Source organism: Onychomys torridus, chromosome 5 (genome assembly GCF_903995425.1).
Source record: "Onychomys torridus chromosome 5, mOncTor1.1, whole genome shotgun sequence".
NCBI classification, from domain to species: domain Eukaryota; kingdom Metazoa; phylum Chordata; class Mammalia; order Rodentia; family Cricetidae; genus Onychomys; species Onychomys torridus.
In genome coordinates, this window is record NC_050447.1 from 132,967,771 (window position 1) to 132,980,587 (window position 12,817).

A 12,817-nucleotide genomic window follows, 5' to 3' on the forward strand; every position below is an offset into this window, starting at 1 on the left:
TCTAGTGGCTAGGACTCTGTGTTTACATCATGTTTTGTTATTTCCTATAATAATGCTGAAAAAGTCACTTTCTTTTCCTTCACCTCAATCTTGTCCTTTTTTTTTCAAGACTTAGAACAACACCTGAAAAACCAGGAAAGACCTTCTGGTAGTCCACCATGTTCTCTTTAGCATCCCTCCACAGGCCTGGGACATGGCAGGAGGGGTCTCTCCCTTGATACCACAGTCAAGGCTAAGCAGGCTCCAATTCCTTTCCATGCAGTTCTGAGCCTTCTTACCAAAGAAAAAGCTCTTTACAAAGGTTTCGGTGAGGCCAGGTGCCAAGCCCAATGCTGAACTCAGCCTCCACAGAGAACTTTGAGCAGCACTTCACAAAGCACTTTCTTTGCTTGCACCCTGAGACCCAACTCTGGCTCCTTCCATTCCTTCTTTAGTCATCTCTCTCTGTCTTCTTTATTTCCAGGGTCCACACACTCCCATTGTTCTGTGTCTCCAGCACAGGGGCTTAAAATGCTATCTCCACACTGACAACACTTATACTCCTTTCTGCAGCCTGGACCCACTAAATGCCAGGCTCAAATATTCAATTGGCCACTTGAAATCCCTGCCCTAGAGTTCCACAGCTACCACTATAAAGCAGACCTCAGTTTCTCCTTCCAACTTTTCCCAGCACAATAAAGTTCTCCTTTATTCTTCCAGTTCTCAAAGACTGTTGTGACATCTGACCCTCACTGTATTTTCATGTCAGTGCCACATACACTGATTTTGCTGGTGTTCCCTTCATACTATCCACACCCAACCATCTTCCCGACACTCCACCCAAGCCTGAGCCATAGTCTCTACTTAACTACATTGGTAAATAAATACCTTAGTGGCTGCAGTGTTCCTGTCCTAGCCTTTTACAAGACTTCAAATAGCACCATTCCTGTAGTTAGGTCTCCAGCAGCTTCCCATCTCAGATCTTAAAGAAACCTTCCAGTTCCTCCGTCACTGCTGGAGCATCAGGACACTAGACTCGTCTTCTCTGTGTCATCTCCATTGCTGTCCTGAGCTCATCACACCACTCCTGCCAGCCTCAGGCGGAAGGGCAGGACCTGCTAACAGTTACAGGTCTATCTCCTCTCCGCCTGACTCTCACTTTCTGAGATGATATTTTATTAGAGGGGACACTGCCATACCCAGCATCACTTTGTGTTTCCCCGCTTAGAGCACCTGTTGCCACACGGTTGTTCTTTATGATGTCTGTCCCTGACAAAGAATATAGAGGAGAGCTTTGCTACTCATTGGGGTGTACTCAGTTCTGAGGCCGTGCCCTGCAGTTAGAGTCTCAACAGATATTTACTGAAAGGATACATAAATGAAATAGTTGTCTGGTTGCAGAGCGGAGGGTTCAAGTTACTTTCTTTCTTTCTTCTAGAATATGGCAGATAATCTCCACAAGGGGAACAGTGAGGGCAAGACAATAACAATTCCACAGCAGCCACAAAAAGTCACAAAGAAAGGATTCCATGGTTGAGGGTAGCAATTCTTCCCCAGAAAATTTGAAAACTATACAGGTTGCACTTACCCATTGAACAATCAGATTAAGGATGTAACGTGGAAGCACGGCAATTAGGTTTTTGTTTGTTTGTTTTTTAAGTTCCCTTGAGAGGTTCTGATACCCCTCTGTCAGAACCACAAGGTAAAGGAAGAGTTTCAAAAGGCATGTGGTAAAATATTCAGAGAAGAAAAACAACATATATCTGATCCTTTAAAAACCACATACCTGACTGGGGACTCAAAAATATGGTTGTTTTTTGTTTCTTTTTGTCTTCATGTAAAAGCACTGCCTAAAAAATGAAATAGACTGGTTTACAAAAACTGAAGGTAAAAGCAACAGAAACAGTCTCAAACTGTGTCCAAGAGCTGGAATTAGGCATGTGGGTGGCAGAAGTTTGCACGTTAGTTGGAATGACAGACATGTATGCAGGAGTCATTCAGCAAGCCCCTGCTACCAGGGCCCACAAGCCTTACCACCCAGTACATGGGGCGCAGGAAGAGTAAGCACACAGGCCAGCCAGGAGCTCCAAGCACTCCAGAAGACTCAGAGGAGTGAGCAGTACAGAGTAAACAGGGCTCCCTTCTCAGGTCTGGGCTGGCTTTTACCTGAGCCACTGGTCTCAAAGGGCTAGGTGAAGAGTATCCAGACACATAATCTGATTTACACAAACCTACAGAAAGAAAGGAACACTTTTTGTTCCTATTTTGAAAGCAATAGCCCTATTCATGAACGTTTTAAGAAGAATGCTCTGTTGATGGGATGGAATTCCATCCACATAGTCCACTGAAGGAATGACAGGGAAGAGCAGAACTCTGGGTACAGAAACATCTGATTATTTTAATTACCACCAAGTAGCATTTGTCGCACTCCAGCCCCACTTGTCCCTTCTGCTCTTGTGTGCTGACTGTATTAGTTGTAAACACTATAGAGGCAGGTTTTCTAGACCAGGGCTCTTCCTTAAGGCTGCCAATCCCTCTGCTAGCCAGGTGTCCTGTCAGGCTGCTAGGATCACCACTCTCATACTTGTGTGTATGTATGGATGTGCACATGCGTATGTGTGGGGATGTGTACCTGTATCTGTATCATTCAAGAGTAGTCCATTCTGGTTTTGGGGGCAGGGTCTCTCAATGGAACTCCCTCAGCTAGGCTAAGCTAGCTGGTTAGTGAGCCGAAGGATCTGCCTGTCTCCGCCTCCCCAGCACAGGATTAAGCATCCACTACAGTGCCTTGCTTTTCATGTATACAGTGGGAATAGAACACAGGTCTCTGTGCAAGCACTTTACTAACTGAGCATCCCCTTAGCCCCACTCTACGGTTTTGAGACATACTGGTCAGTAAATTCAAGCCTGCCACTAGACAAAGGGACACACCTGAGGGGAGGTACAGGATGACTCTGCTGGAGGAGGAGGAGGAGGAAGAGGAGGAGGAGGAGGAGGAGGAGGAGGAGGAGGAGGAGGAGGAGGGGACCACAAAGGTCTGCTTCATCCTGTTTGTAAACACAGCCTTGAGTCTTTATCAAATACAGAGTATGAGTAATTTTGAGAAAATCTGCTAAATTGTATTTATATTGTCTAGTTCCGATTAGGTTGAAGGAGGCTATTGAGCTAAATGAGATCATCTTTAACTAAACTTTAAAATAATGTCTAATTGACCCTTAGTAACATGTTGACTGCTAACATGTCATTAATTTCTTTAAGTCACATCTCCTTCTTATAAAGGAAAATCAAGGCAAGTGCTGGGATTATGTTTTGACTTCCTCAGAAGAACAGGGCTAACTCAGGCCGTGGGGGCCAGTCAAAGCTGCATCATTCATCCATATTCAAACACTACTTCAAATAAAAGAAAATGTTAAGACAAATTCTTTCCATGTAAGGCTCCTTTAAAAAAAATAAATAAGAATGAGCTGGGCATGGTAGCACATGCATGTGATCCCAGAACTCAGGAGGCAGGGGAATTCTGAATTTGAAGCCAGCTGGGACTACACAGCAAATTCTAGGCTGGCTTTGACTACAATAGTGAGTCTCTGCCCCCAAACCCAAAGAAATAAAATAAATAAGTAAATGAATAAACAAATAAGAAGAGGAAAGCTAAAACTTTCAGTCTTAAACACCAAGAGAATCTGCCTGGCAGGCCTGGCATTTAAAACAGAAGAGCACATCAGTGCTCCTAGCATACAGGGTGTTTGGAAGGAAGGAACTACAGAGGTGTCCTAACTAATATGCTCAGCAAATGGGCAGTAACAATTATTCTCTAGGGGTCCTTGTCTATGCTTATCCAATTTCACTCAGGCTTATTCTAAGAACCAGTACAGTCTATAAGTTATTTTGAAGACCATACCTTACACAGGTTAAAGGTGCCCAGACTCTGTTAAAAAGGTGCCCATGATGGACACAACCTATTCCATAAAAATGATCAACTCATATCCAACAACATAAAGGGTCAGTATTTGGGGGTGGTTTGATTTTGTGCTCACGACAGGGTTATACTACGTTGCCCAGGCTGGTGTTACTCTCCTGGGCTAAGGTAACCTCCTACTTCAGCTTATTAAGTAACTTTGACTAGAGACATGGACCAGAAGATCTGTGGATGACTCTGAACTATGGGCTGTTAAGATATTTTTCCCTTCATCCTAAGAATGACTACGGTCATTGACAGACAGTATTTAAATAAGGGCTAAAGATGAAACCGTCCACAGCTCTCTGCAGACGCGAACACTGTCAACATCCTTCTAGTCTCTTTCCTGCTCACATGCCTCGAGTATATGAATGAAACACAAGCAGCTCATTTGCACATGGTGGTGTCTTGAGATAACCAAGTTTCTGCCTCACCAGTGTCTAGGCAGTGCTCTGACTCACAAGTACACACAGTGAGCAGCATGCCTCTCGCTGTAACTTGCTTACTGGCTACTGAGATTATGCTTAAAGGATTGAAGATGAGCAAACTGCCATTTCATTGATAATCTTAGACTTTCATAAGACTAAGTAAACCCAGGAATAAGCAGTTAAATCATACAGAGAGTGAGAATTAAAGGTGTGTGTAGGGGAGATATCACTTCCTTACAGCACAATCTTTGCTGAGTGAAGAAGTTCCTTGAAGGAAAAACACAAAATGTGAACAACTCTAAGAGGTTAGCATCCCTTGAGCACAGACATCAAGGTCTCTGAGAGGTGTCTGTACCTGGAGAGCCTTTGAACTGTGGGCATTCCTTTTTAATGTGTCCTTCTCTTCCACAAACGAAACAGCGCTTTTCTCTCAAGTCTTTGTCATCCTGTCTCTTCCATTTTTCGACTGGTGTCCTGAGAATCTTCTCCCGCCCCAGGTCTACACCTGCCCTCACCAGCTTTGATTTCGCAGCTGCGCACTGTGTGGGCTTATCTTCTTTTGTAGACACTTCCTTCTCTGTGTATTTGTTCTGAATTTCTTTGTCCTCTTTGCTTCTTTTTTCTTTGCTCTCAGAGTATCTTTGGTTTGGGGTATCTTCCTGGTCTCGCCGTCGCCTCACTCTATTGGAGATAAAACACTAATAGGAAAAGTGTCTACAGGAACTTATCAAGATATGCCCAAATGCAAAGATAACCAGGACCAGAAAGTGTGAAAAGGAAACCTCGAATTGGACAAGTCTAGCTTCACTATTACAATTTCTGCAGTTCTTCAACATCCACAGGGGGTGGTTAACAGGTGGCCACTTAGAAATTCAAGCCCACAGTTGTCCAAGTCCTTACAGAAAGTGGTGTGTATAAGCATAACCCACATACATCCTCTGACAGTTACACTGCACTGTGGAGTGAATAATAAAAAACCCAAGTCTGTATATTTTCAACCCAGATGCACTAGTTTCCAAACAGCCTGTCTGCAGTTGGCTGAATTTTCAAATGTGGAACCCTGGCACAGAGCCTGTCAATTAACAGTGCTGCGAAGCTAGTGCTTACTGCTGAGAGTCTTGAGTCCAGAGCCTGCCTTGAAACCTGGGCACACTCAAAACACGTGTGTGCTGTTGTGCTAATCAGCCTTTCTGATGTATCAGCTTTTACTAGGCAGTGAAAATTTGAACTGTAAAACTTGAATTTCACTGAAAAATTAACAATGGTTTTAAGGAGGCTTATCTTAAAAAATGTCAGTCACTTTTCCCTTTATTTTATTCTTTACAAGTGATTTTATTTTGTGTATACATGTATGTACCAAACATATGTAAGTGTCCACGGAGGCCCTGGAGTTGGAGTTACAGGTGGTTGTGAACCACCAGATGCAGGAGCTAGGAATGGAACTGAGGTCCTCTACATGAGCAGTCGGTGCTCTAACCACTGAGTCATCTCTTCAGAGGTAACATCACACATAGCCCAGGATGGCTTCGTAGTTCCTTTGTAGCTGAGGCTGGCCTTGAACTCTCAGCTTCCCAAGTGCAAAAAGTACTGGTAAATGACACCCAGGTATCAAGATCATTTCTTTCTGCCTTACTGATGACTAGTCTTTAAACTCCAGACTGTGACCTACTTTGAGTGTATCTGAAGTAAGACCTACTTTGAGTGTATCTGAAGTAAGAACAGCACTGTCCACTTAAAGCAATACTACTGTCAGCCAGGGAAAACAACCCAAGCAGACCACAGAAAATACCTCCCTGCTTCTCACTAACACATCAGGAGACAGCCTGATGCCTAAGCACCTGATCTACTGAAAGCAATCACTAATGATTAAACTAATTTAAAACCAAAAGCTACACCCAAAAATTAGGGATGAGCACCTGGCCTGGAAGACAGTCATCTTCAAATGAATCAGCCCTCAGCATCTGCACCCACAGTCACACTGGAATCATTTTGTTTTGATTTTTTTTTAAAAAGATCTTAAATTTATCTGAAATATGCTTGATTTCAGATGCTTATTTTCCCTGTATCAAAAGACCCACATTTAGAAACCAGTACAACAAGGAAATAAAAACAAGGCTACCCCTTCTGAACATGTGCTTACTTTCTCCTCATGGGACAGTCCTTCATGAAGTGTCCAATTTTTCCACAAATGCGGCAACACCTGTCATTTGGAGCCAGTTCTCCCTCAGTTAGGACATCCGGATCAAAAAAGTATTCCTACAAGAACACAGCTGTGTAAAAGGCACTGTAAACAAGACCACGGCACACCATGCAACCAGTGGGAGAACAGGTTGGTAAATTTTAATATTTGTACTGTTCATCCCAAACAAGATCTTAACATCAGTGAGAGGCACAGCTGATAGACTGACCTAGACCTATTTCTTTTATTTACTGAAATTGGAGAACACTGACACAACACACACACACACACACACACACACACACACACCTTCAACACAAAAGGAGAAGCCAAGGCCAAATAGAGGGTGTCAGGAAACAAAATGGCTAGACTGCAATGAACAGAGAAACATAATCTACATTGTGCAAATTCATTGTGCAAATTCTATACTAAGGCAAAGTGAACAGCTGCATGTTAGTACTGGTGCTGCTGCTGTGTGGCTTCTTAAGAAAAAGAAATGGAAGGGCTGCTTCAGTATCCGCTGCAGGAGTCTGTGGGATGCTGCATCCCACCTGCACACTTCCTGAACAAAGTACTCATTTGAACAGACTGTGCAGGAGAAGGAGTTCTTGAACAAGCATGAGAAGCACCACTGTAGATGTCCAGAGTAGTATCTGACATGAGCCTGGCAATGATATGCTAAAAGTACCCACATGCCCATATGTAGAAGTTTTGTCCTCCTGGGTAGAGGAAGGAAATGGGAAGCTGTTGTTCAAAGGGGACAAAGTTCTGGACAGAGAGAAGGACTAGGTCTGGAGAGAGCTATTGCCAAGTAGGAGCTACAGTTAATAATACATATTTTAAATGCCACAGTATAAAATGACACAGAAGATAGATATGCTAATCAGCTTGATTCAGTCATTCCTTATTGCATACTTAGTAGTGATTAAAATGTGCACCTTATTTGCTTTCTGGAATTTCTAAGAGAAACTCACCATTTTTGAGGGGTAGTCCTTTGGAAATCCTTTGACTGGAATTCCAAATACTCTTCTTCCATTGATAAAAGCTTTCATTATAAAATTTGTCACTATAAAGAAAAAAGTAAGAATTCAATTACATGCATTAAGGGAACAAGAGACTGCACCAAGTTTACCGACAAGACTAACTTACTTTTCCTTGATAATCCAGCACCAAGATTATGATTCAAATCAAAGGGATCTGAGTAAAGAAAAAGAGACAAAAAAGATAATAAAGTAGGATATGCCACCATCCATCCCATAACCTAGGTACACTCAACAAGAAGCAAACATTACTACCTCTTTGCTTATTAGTAAGAATTATGCACAGCTAAGCAACAGACAAACCTAAATATAACCCAAGATCTCCCAAAAGCATTAATCAGAAAAGAGCACTATGTCATCTTTATAATCTTTATAAAGGTTGCCTACTTCTGGAAAAATTACTGAGGAAGACTCATTACCCAGGTGACTTAATGATGTCCATTTTGTGTTCACATTATAAGTCACAAATATAAATACATAAACCAGGAGTGGCAGTCACTACCTGTAATCTCAGCACATGGGAGGCAGAAGCAGGAAGACAGGAATTGGAGACAAGCCTGAGCTATATAATTGTGTTCCAGGCCAATCTGAGCTAGAGACTGACACTGACATGGTAAATACTGATTATCAATGGCCAGAGAGATGGTTCAGTGTATAAAGCACTTGTTGCACACTTGTCAAGAACCATGAAAAGCCAGCTGCAGTGGCGGGCCTGATGAAAGGAGGAAGGTGTGACAGATGTGGCTGTGAGGGGACTGTTTCATACAGTACTATTGAGCACTATTGAACTCATGTATTATTTTATAGATGATTAAAAATACTAAATACACATTACTAATGATCTAGTCATCATATGAAGACAGATATCATTTTCTTCCTGTCTAAGACAGTACTGAAAAAGGCAAAGGAAAAACCAAGATGCCTCTTTTTAAAGCCCTCCATATGGACATGAAGGACCACATATGCACAGCAGCACAGAAGGAGCCAGGGAGTGAAGCTAGGCACCAAGATTCTGCAGGTTTTGCTTCCAGAGGGCAAGCACCACACCAGGGACTATGACATCAGACGTGACTGTGGCTGGAACACAGGACCCTTCCTTTGGTCTCCTCTTGTAATACGTGTGATGAGACTATCATCCCAGTCAGAACAGTGCTGCTCTCTTCTGTTGGTGTGTGTGTGTGTGTGTGTGTGTGTGTGTGTGTGTGTATGAGTGCGTGCATATATGTTGTGTGTGAATGTGTGTGTTGTATTTTGGTTGTTTGCTTGGTTATAAAAGGCAGACTGTATCTTAGCTACCATAGTGTTGAAATGATTGCTACCATGCCAGGCATGGTGTGCATTCCTCTAACTCCAGTGCCTGAGAAGCTGAGATAGGACAGCTCTGAGTTTTATGTCCTCCTCTCAGGGCTGAGATTACATGTGGGCCACCACACTCTCAATTCTGCCCTTCCCCCTCCCCCCTTTTTTTAGTTCACTCAGTATGCTGAACAACAGCAAAAGACATGGTAATATGAGAGGACCCCTTTCCCCACTAATTTTGCTTTGACAGAAGCATCCAAAATGCTAAATCCCCACCCACAGCCCAGGCTGAAGTTCATAGCCCTGCATCCAACACTACCCAAAGAAATGAAGTAATTATAAAGTCTATACACCATCTAGATACTAGCTCATGGTAAGAAAATGGATCCTATGAGATCAAGAAGATATTTTTTCAGCTACTTCTCAGCTCATTAAAGCATTTAACCTTCATTTTGTCTTTTTAAAAATTAAATTCCTACCAGTTAGAAACAATTAACTATAAAAATCAATGGCTCCCTGTATGATAAGGAGTATTTAGAGATGGGTAATGCCTGGGGGGCACTCACCAACCTAAGACAGAGCGCCTGTGTGGCCTGAACAGGTATCTCTATGACGGGTAAGGTGACCTGCTGATGTCCCATGCAACCTAAGTCAGAAGCTCATTTTTTAATAAAGGGGGGGGGGGTACCTATAGGTCCGTGGCCCCTGTTTTGGGTAACTGTTGCCTTGCTTGCTGACCTTGACCTTGATATCCTCCCTATGCTAATTTCCTTCGAGATTCCACCCTTCTGAATGCTTAAGTGAAGTTCCTTGTCTGTGTATCTTGCACATTGGGCGTTAACGGCTTAGATGCAAGATTATAAAACATTGGGGTTCTCCCATTGTGCTATAAGCCTGTATTTAAGACCTCCTCCCTCCTTCAATAAACGGCATTCGGCATTCAAAAAAAAAACAAAAAAAAAATCAATGGCTCTTATGGATTCAGTAGGGTGACCTGATTCAACTGCCTCAGCCTCCCAGGTGCTGGAATCATAGGTTTGAACATCAGACCAGCTAGAAAAAGCCTTTCCCTTTTGTCAGCACTGACAAATTGTTACAAGAAAAAAATTTTCCCCCAACAGTAAAATTCTAAAAATTCATTTCTAATGGCATTCTCCAATCTTCAATAAAGTCTTAGTTTTATTTTAGTCTTAAGTTACTTTAACTTTATTATAAAAAAAGACACTTGCAAATACATAAAAACATCACACACCAAAATTAACGAGACCCAAAGTCTATACAACTCAATGAATCTCTATACGGTTAGAATAGGCATTCAAATCAGAAGCTGTGGAACTTCACATTAGTTTTTACACATTAAGTGTTAAATGTTTCATGTACTTACCTATGACAACCAAAACAATCCACAAGAATTAGAAGTAGACAGAGGATTCATTTTAGGTTCAACATCCCACTACCTCAACTGCCTCATTTCTGCTGCTGTCTTATTCTCCTGCATGAGTCCAGTATTAATTAGTGAAAGGTGTGTTTTTCTGAACAAAGACTTTGGTACTCATGAAAGGCCCCACCTGGAGACATTATATAGTTAAAAATGAACCTTGAGGGTGGTGTGGGCCTCAACAGAGCTACTGCACTGCACACTCTGGGCAGCAGCAGTTCAGTGACTAGCCAGGGCTCTTAGTTTAGACTCAGTGTTCTACTTGAAAGGCTCTGCACATCATTCCTCACACATGCTAGGCCAGCAGCTCACTTCTAATTTGACTTTATTCATACCTTCAATAACGATGTATTTTGAGGTCCATTGTTTCTTAAAAGTCGTAAGCAAACCTTTTCTTCTGATGCTGATTACATGCTCCTTAAAATCAAACTCCTCTGTATAGAATCGGAGAAGACCCAACCACAGCTGCCCAACAGATTCTGTATTTTTTCCATATTCTGGCCAACAAGTGGGCTAGAGACAGAAGCGGACAAGAGCTGTCACTCCATCATAAAGTGTTAACAACAGTATGCATTTGTACCCCAGGAGGAAAAACCTGGACTATCAACAGGCTTATATACACAAAAAGGTAACTGTGTAAGTTCTCATTCAACTTTTTTTTGTTTTGTTTTGTTTTTGGAGACAGGGTTTCACTATGAAGCCCTGGAACTCATTTTGTAGACCAGGCTGGCCTTGAACTCACAGAGATCCACCTGACCCTGCCTTGTAAGTGCTGGGATTAAAGGCATACCCTACCACACCTGGCTTTTTTGTTTTAAAACATCATTTACATGAATCTATTAGCTTCTACTCTGACTAGGACGTAGACACAACTCAAGAGTTTAAATGATGCATCTCAGAATGTGATGGCAGAGAATCTATGAAGAAGCTTAAGAGCTGTACAGTCAGCAGGACAGAACTCAAAGTCTTAGAAGAATCACACAAAGTCTTAGAAGAATCACACAACAAAAATGTGTTCCCTTGGAATAGTTACCACCAAGAGCCAGTTGACACTGATGAAACCCCAGGTACAGTGCCTATAAATGCACTTAGCTTAATTCACACTTGTGAATGCCAGTCTTCACTGTCACAACAGACAGATGTGACAACTCTATACCATGGTCACCTACAGCATAGAACTGGCCAACTTTTAGTCAAGGCTTAGGAAAATCTTTAACCTTAAAATACTTACCAGTTCATCTATTTGATCAAAAAAGTAAATATTCCAGCCATCAACAAGTATTTCTGGTTTCTTTTCCCCTTTGTATATCTGAAATTAAGTTAAAAAGTATTAGTATAGAATGAAAAACTAATGCATTGATAGCAAGACACCTAGGAAAAGTTAAAAACTCAACTACAGAACTATAGCATGTTAGCAGAGGCTCAGAGAAAGCCCAGTTTTGCAGAGGACACAGTCCCCTGTGGGTACCTCTTGAAGCACAGGGATGACAGGTGGAGACCTTTGCTGAAGGAAATATAGCACCATAAGAGTGTACGCATAGGATGACAAGCTGCCTCTGGACGCATCACCGATGTCACACATCTAGAGGGAAGAGATGACACTGTGAAGAGCATGTCTACTCAGCCTGCAGTCAGTCACCCTGGTACCACTACTTCATTTGAGGACTATACAAAATCAAAAGTGAAAATGTCAACTAAAGCAACCAACCCTACCTAAATCAAACTGAACTCAAGAAAGTAGTGGACATACAGCAGGATTATCATGAAAAACTAAGACATCAAGGCCAAGTGTGGTGGTGCACACGCCTTTAATCCCAGCACTTGGGAGGCAGAGGCAGGAGGATCTCTGTGAGTTTGAGGTCAGCCTGGTCTATACAGCAAGTTCCAAGCTAGCCCACTGTGTGTATAGGGTGGTAGTGTCACACTTGTGCTTTCAAAAAGGTTTGCAAGTGCAGAACAATTTCCAGACGAGCCACAAGCAGCAGTACACCCACCTTTGTGAACACTTTCATGGTGTAGCACAGATACTTCACTCTGGGGTCAATGGCTGAGTATGCAGACAAGAGTCTTGTGTTATGAAGAGCCTATTGAAAAGAAAAGGGCACCATGGGGCTTTGAAGACATTGTGACCTAGAAAAGTTCAAAACTGCAACCTAGTTTACAAGTTTCTTTCTTTCTTTCTTTCTTTCTTTCTTTCTTTCTTTCTTTCTTTCTTTCTTTCTTTCCTTCCTTCCTTCCTTCCTTCCTTCCTTCCTTCCTTCCTTCCTTCCTTCCTTCCTTCCCTGAGATAAGCTGTGTTAATCTAAGAGATGACAAATATATGTAATTCTGATTTCATTAATAAATCTTTAGTCTGAATAAATTGAAAAAGAAAAGCCATTAAAATAAACAAGCATGTTACTAGGTGTGGTGACACAGGCCTGTCATCCTAGCACTTGGGAGATGGAGGCAGTAATAAAATAAGGAGTTTCCTTTAAGTAGATGCCCTTTCCCTGTGGC

At 42.1% G+C, this 12,817-nt stretch overlaps 1 protein-coding gene across 7 annotated transcripts in view; it reads right to left on the minus strand.

Annotated features, from left to right (window-relative positions):
* Tut7 (terminal uridylyl transferase 7) overlaps positions 1 to 12,817 on the minus strand; it is a 59,665-nt gene that overhangs the window by 6,519 nt on the left and 40,329 nt on the right. For 3 of the 7 annotated variants that reach the window (XM_036187101.1, XM_036187099.1, XM_036187098.1), the window contains exons 19-27: positions 12,313 to 12,402; positions 11,787 to 11,900; positions 11,550 to 11,627; positions 10,654 to 10,831; positions 7,691 to 7,738; positions 7,516 to 7,607; positions 6,503 to 6,618; positions 4,718 to 5,043; positions 1,840 to 2,210 (exon numbers count right to left, since the gene is read on the minus strand). In XM_036187101.1, coding sequence (XP_036042994.1) covers positions 1,942 to 2,210; positions 4,718 to 5,043; positions 6,503 to 6,618; positions 7,516 to 7,607; positions 7,691 to 7,738; positions 10,654 to 10,831; positions 11,550 to 11,627; positions 11,787 to 11,900; positions 12,313 to 12,402 — 1,311 coding nt within the window. In that variant the 3' untranslated portion in view covers positions 1,840 to 1,941. The other 4 variants (XM_036187104.1, XM_036187103.1, XM_036187102.1 and 1 more) reach the window with 3 other exon arrangements.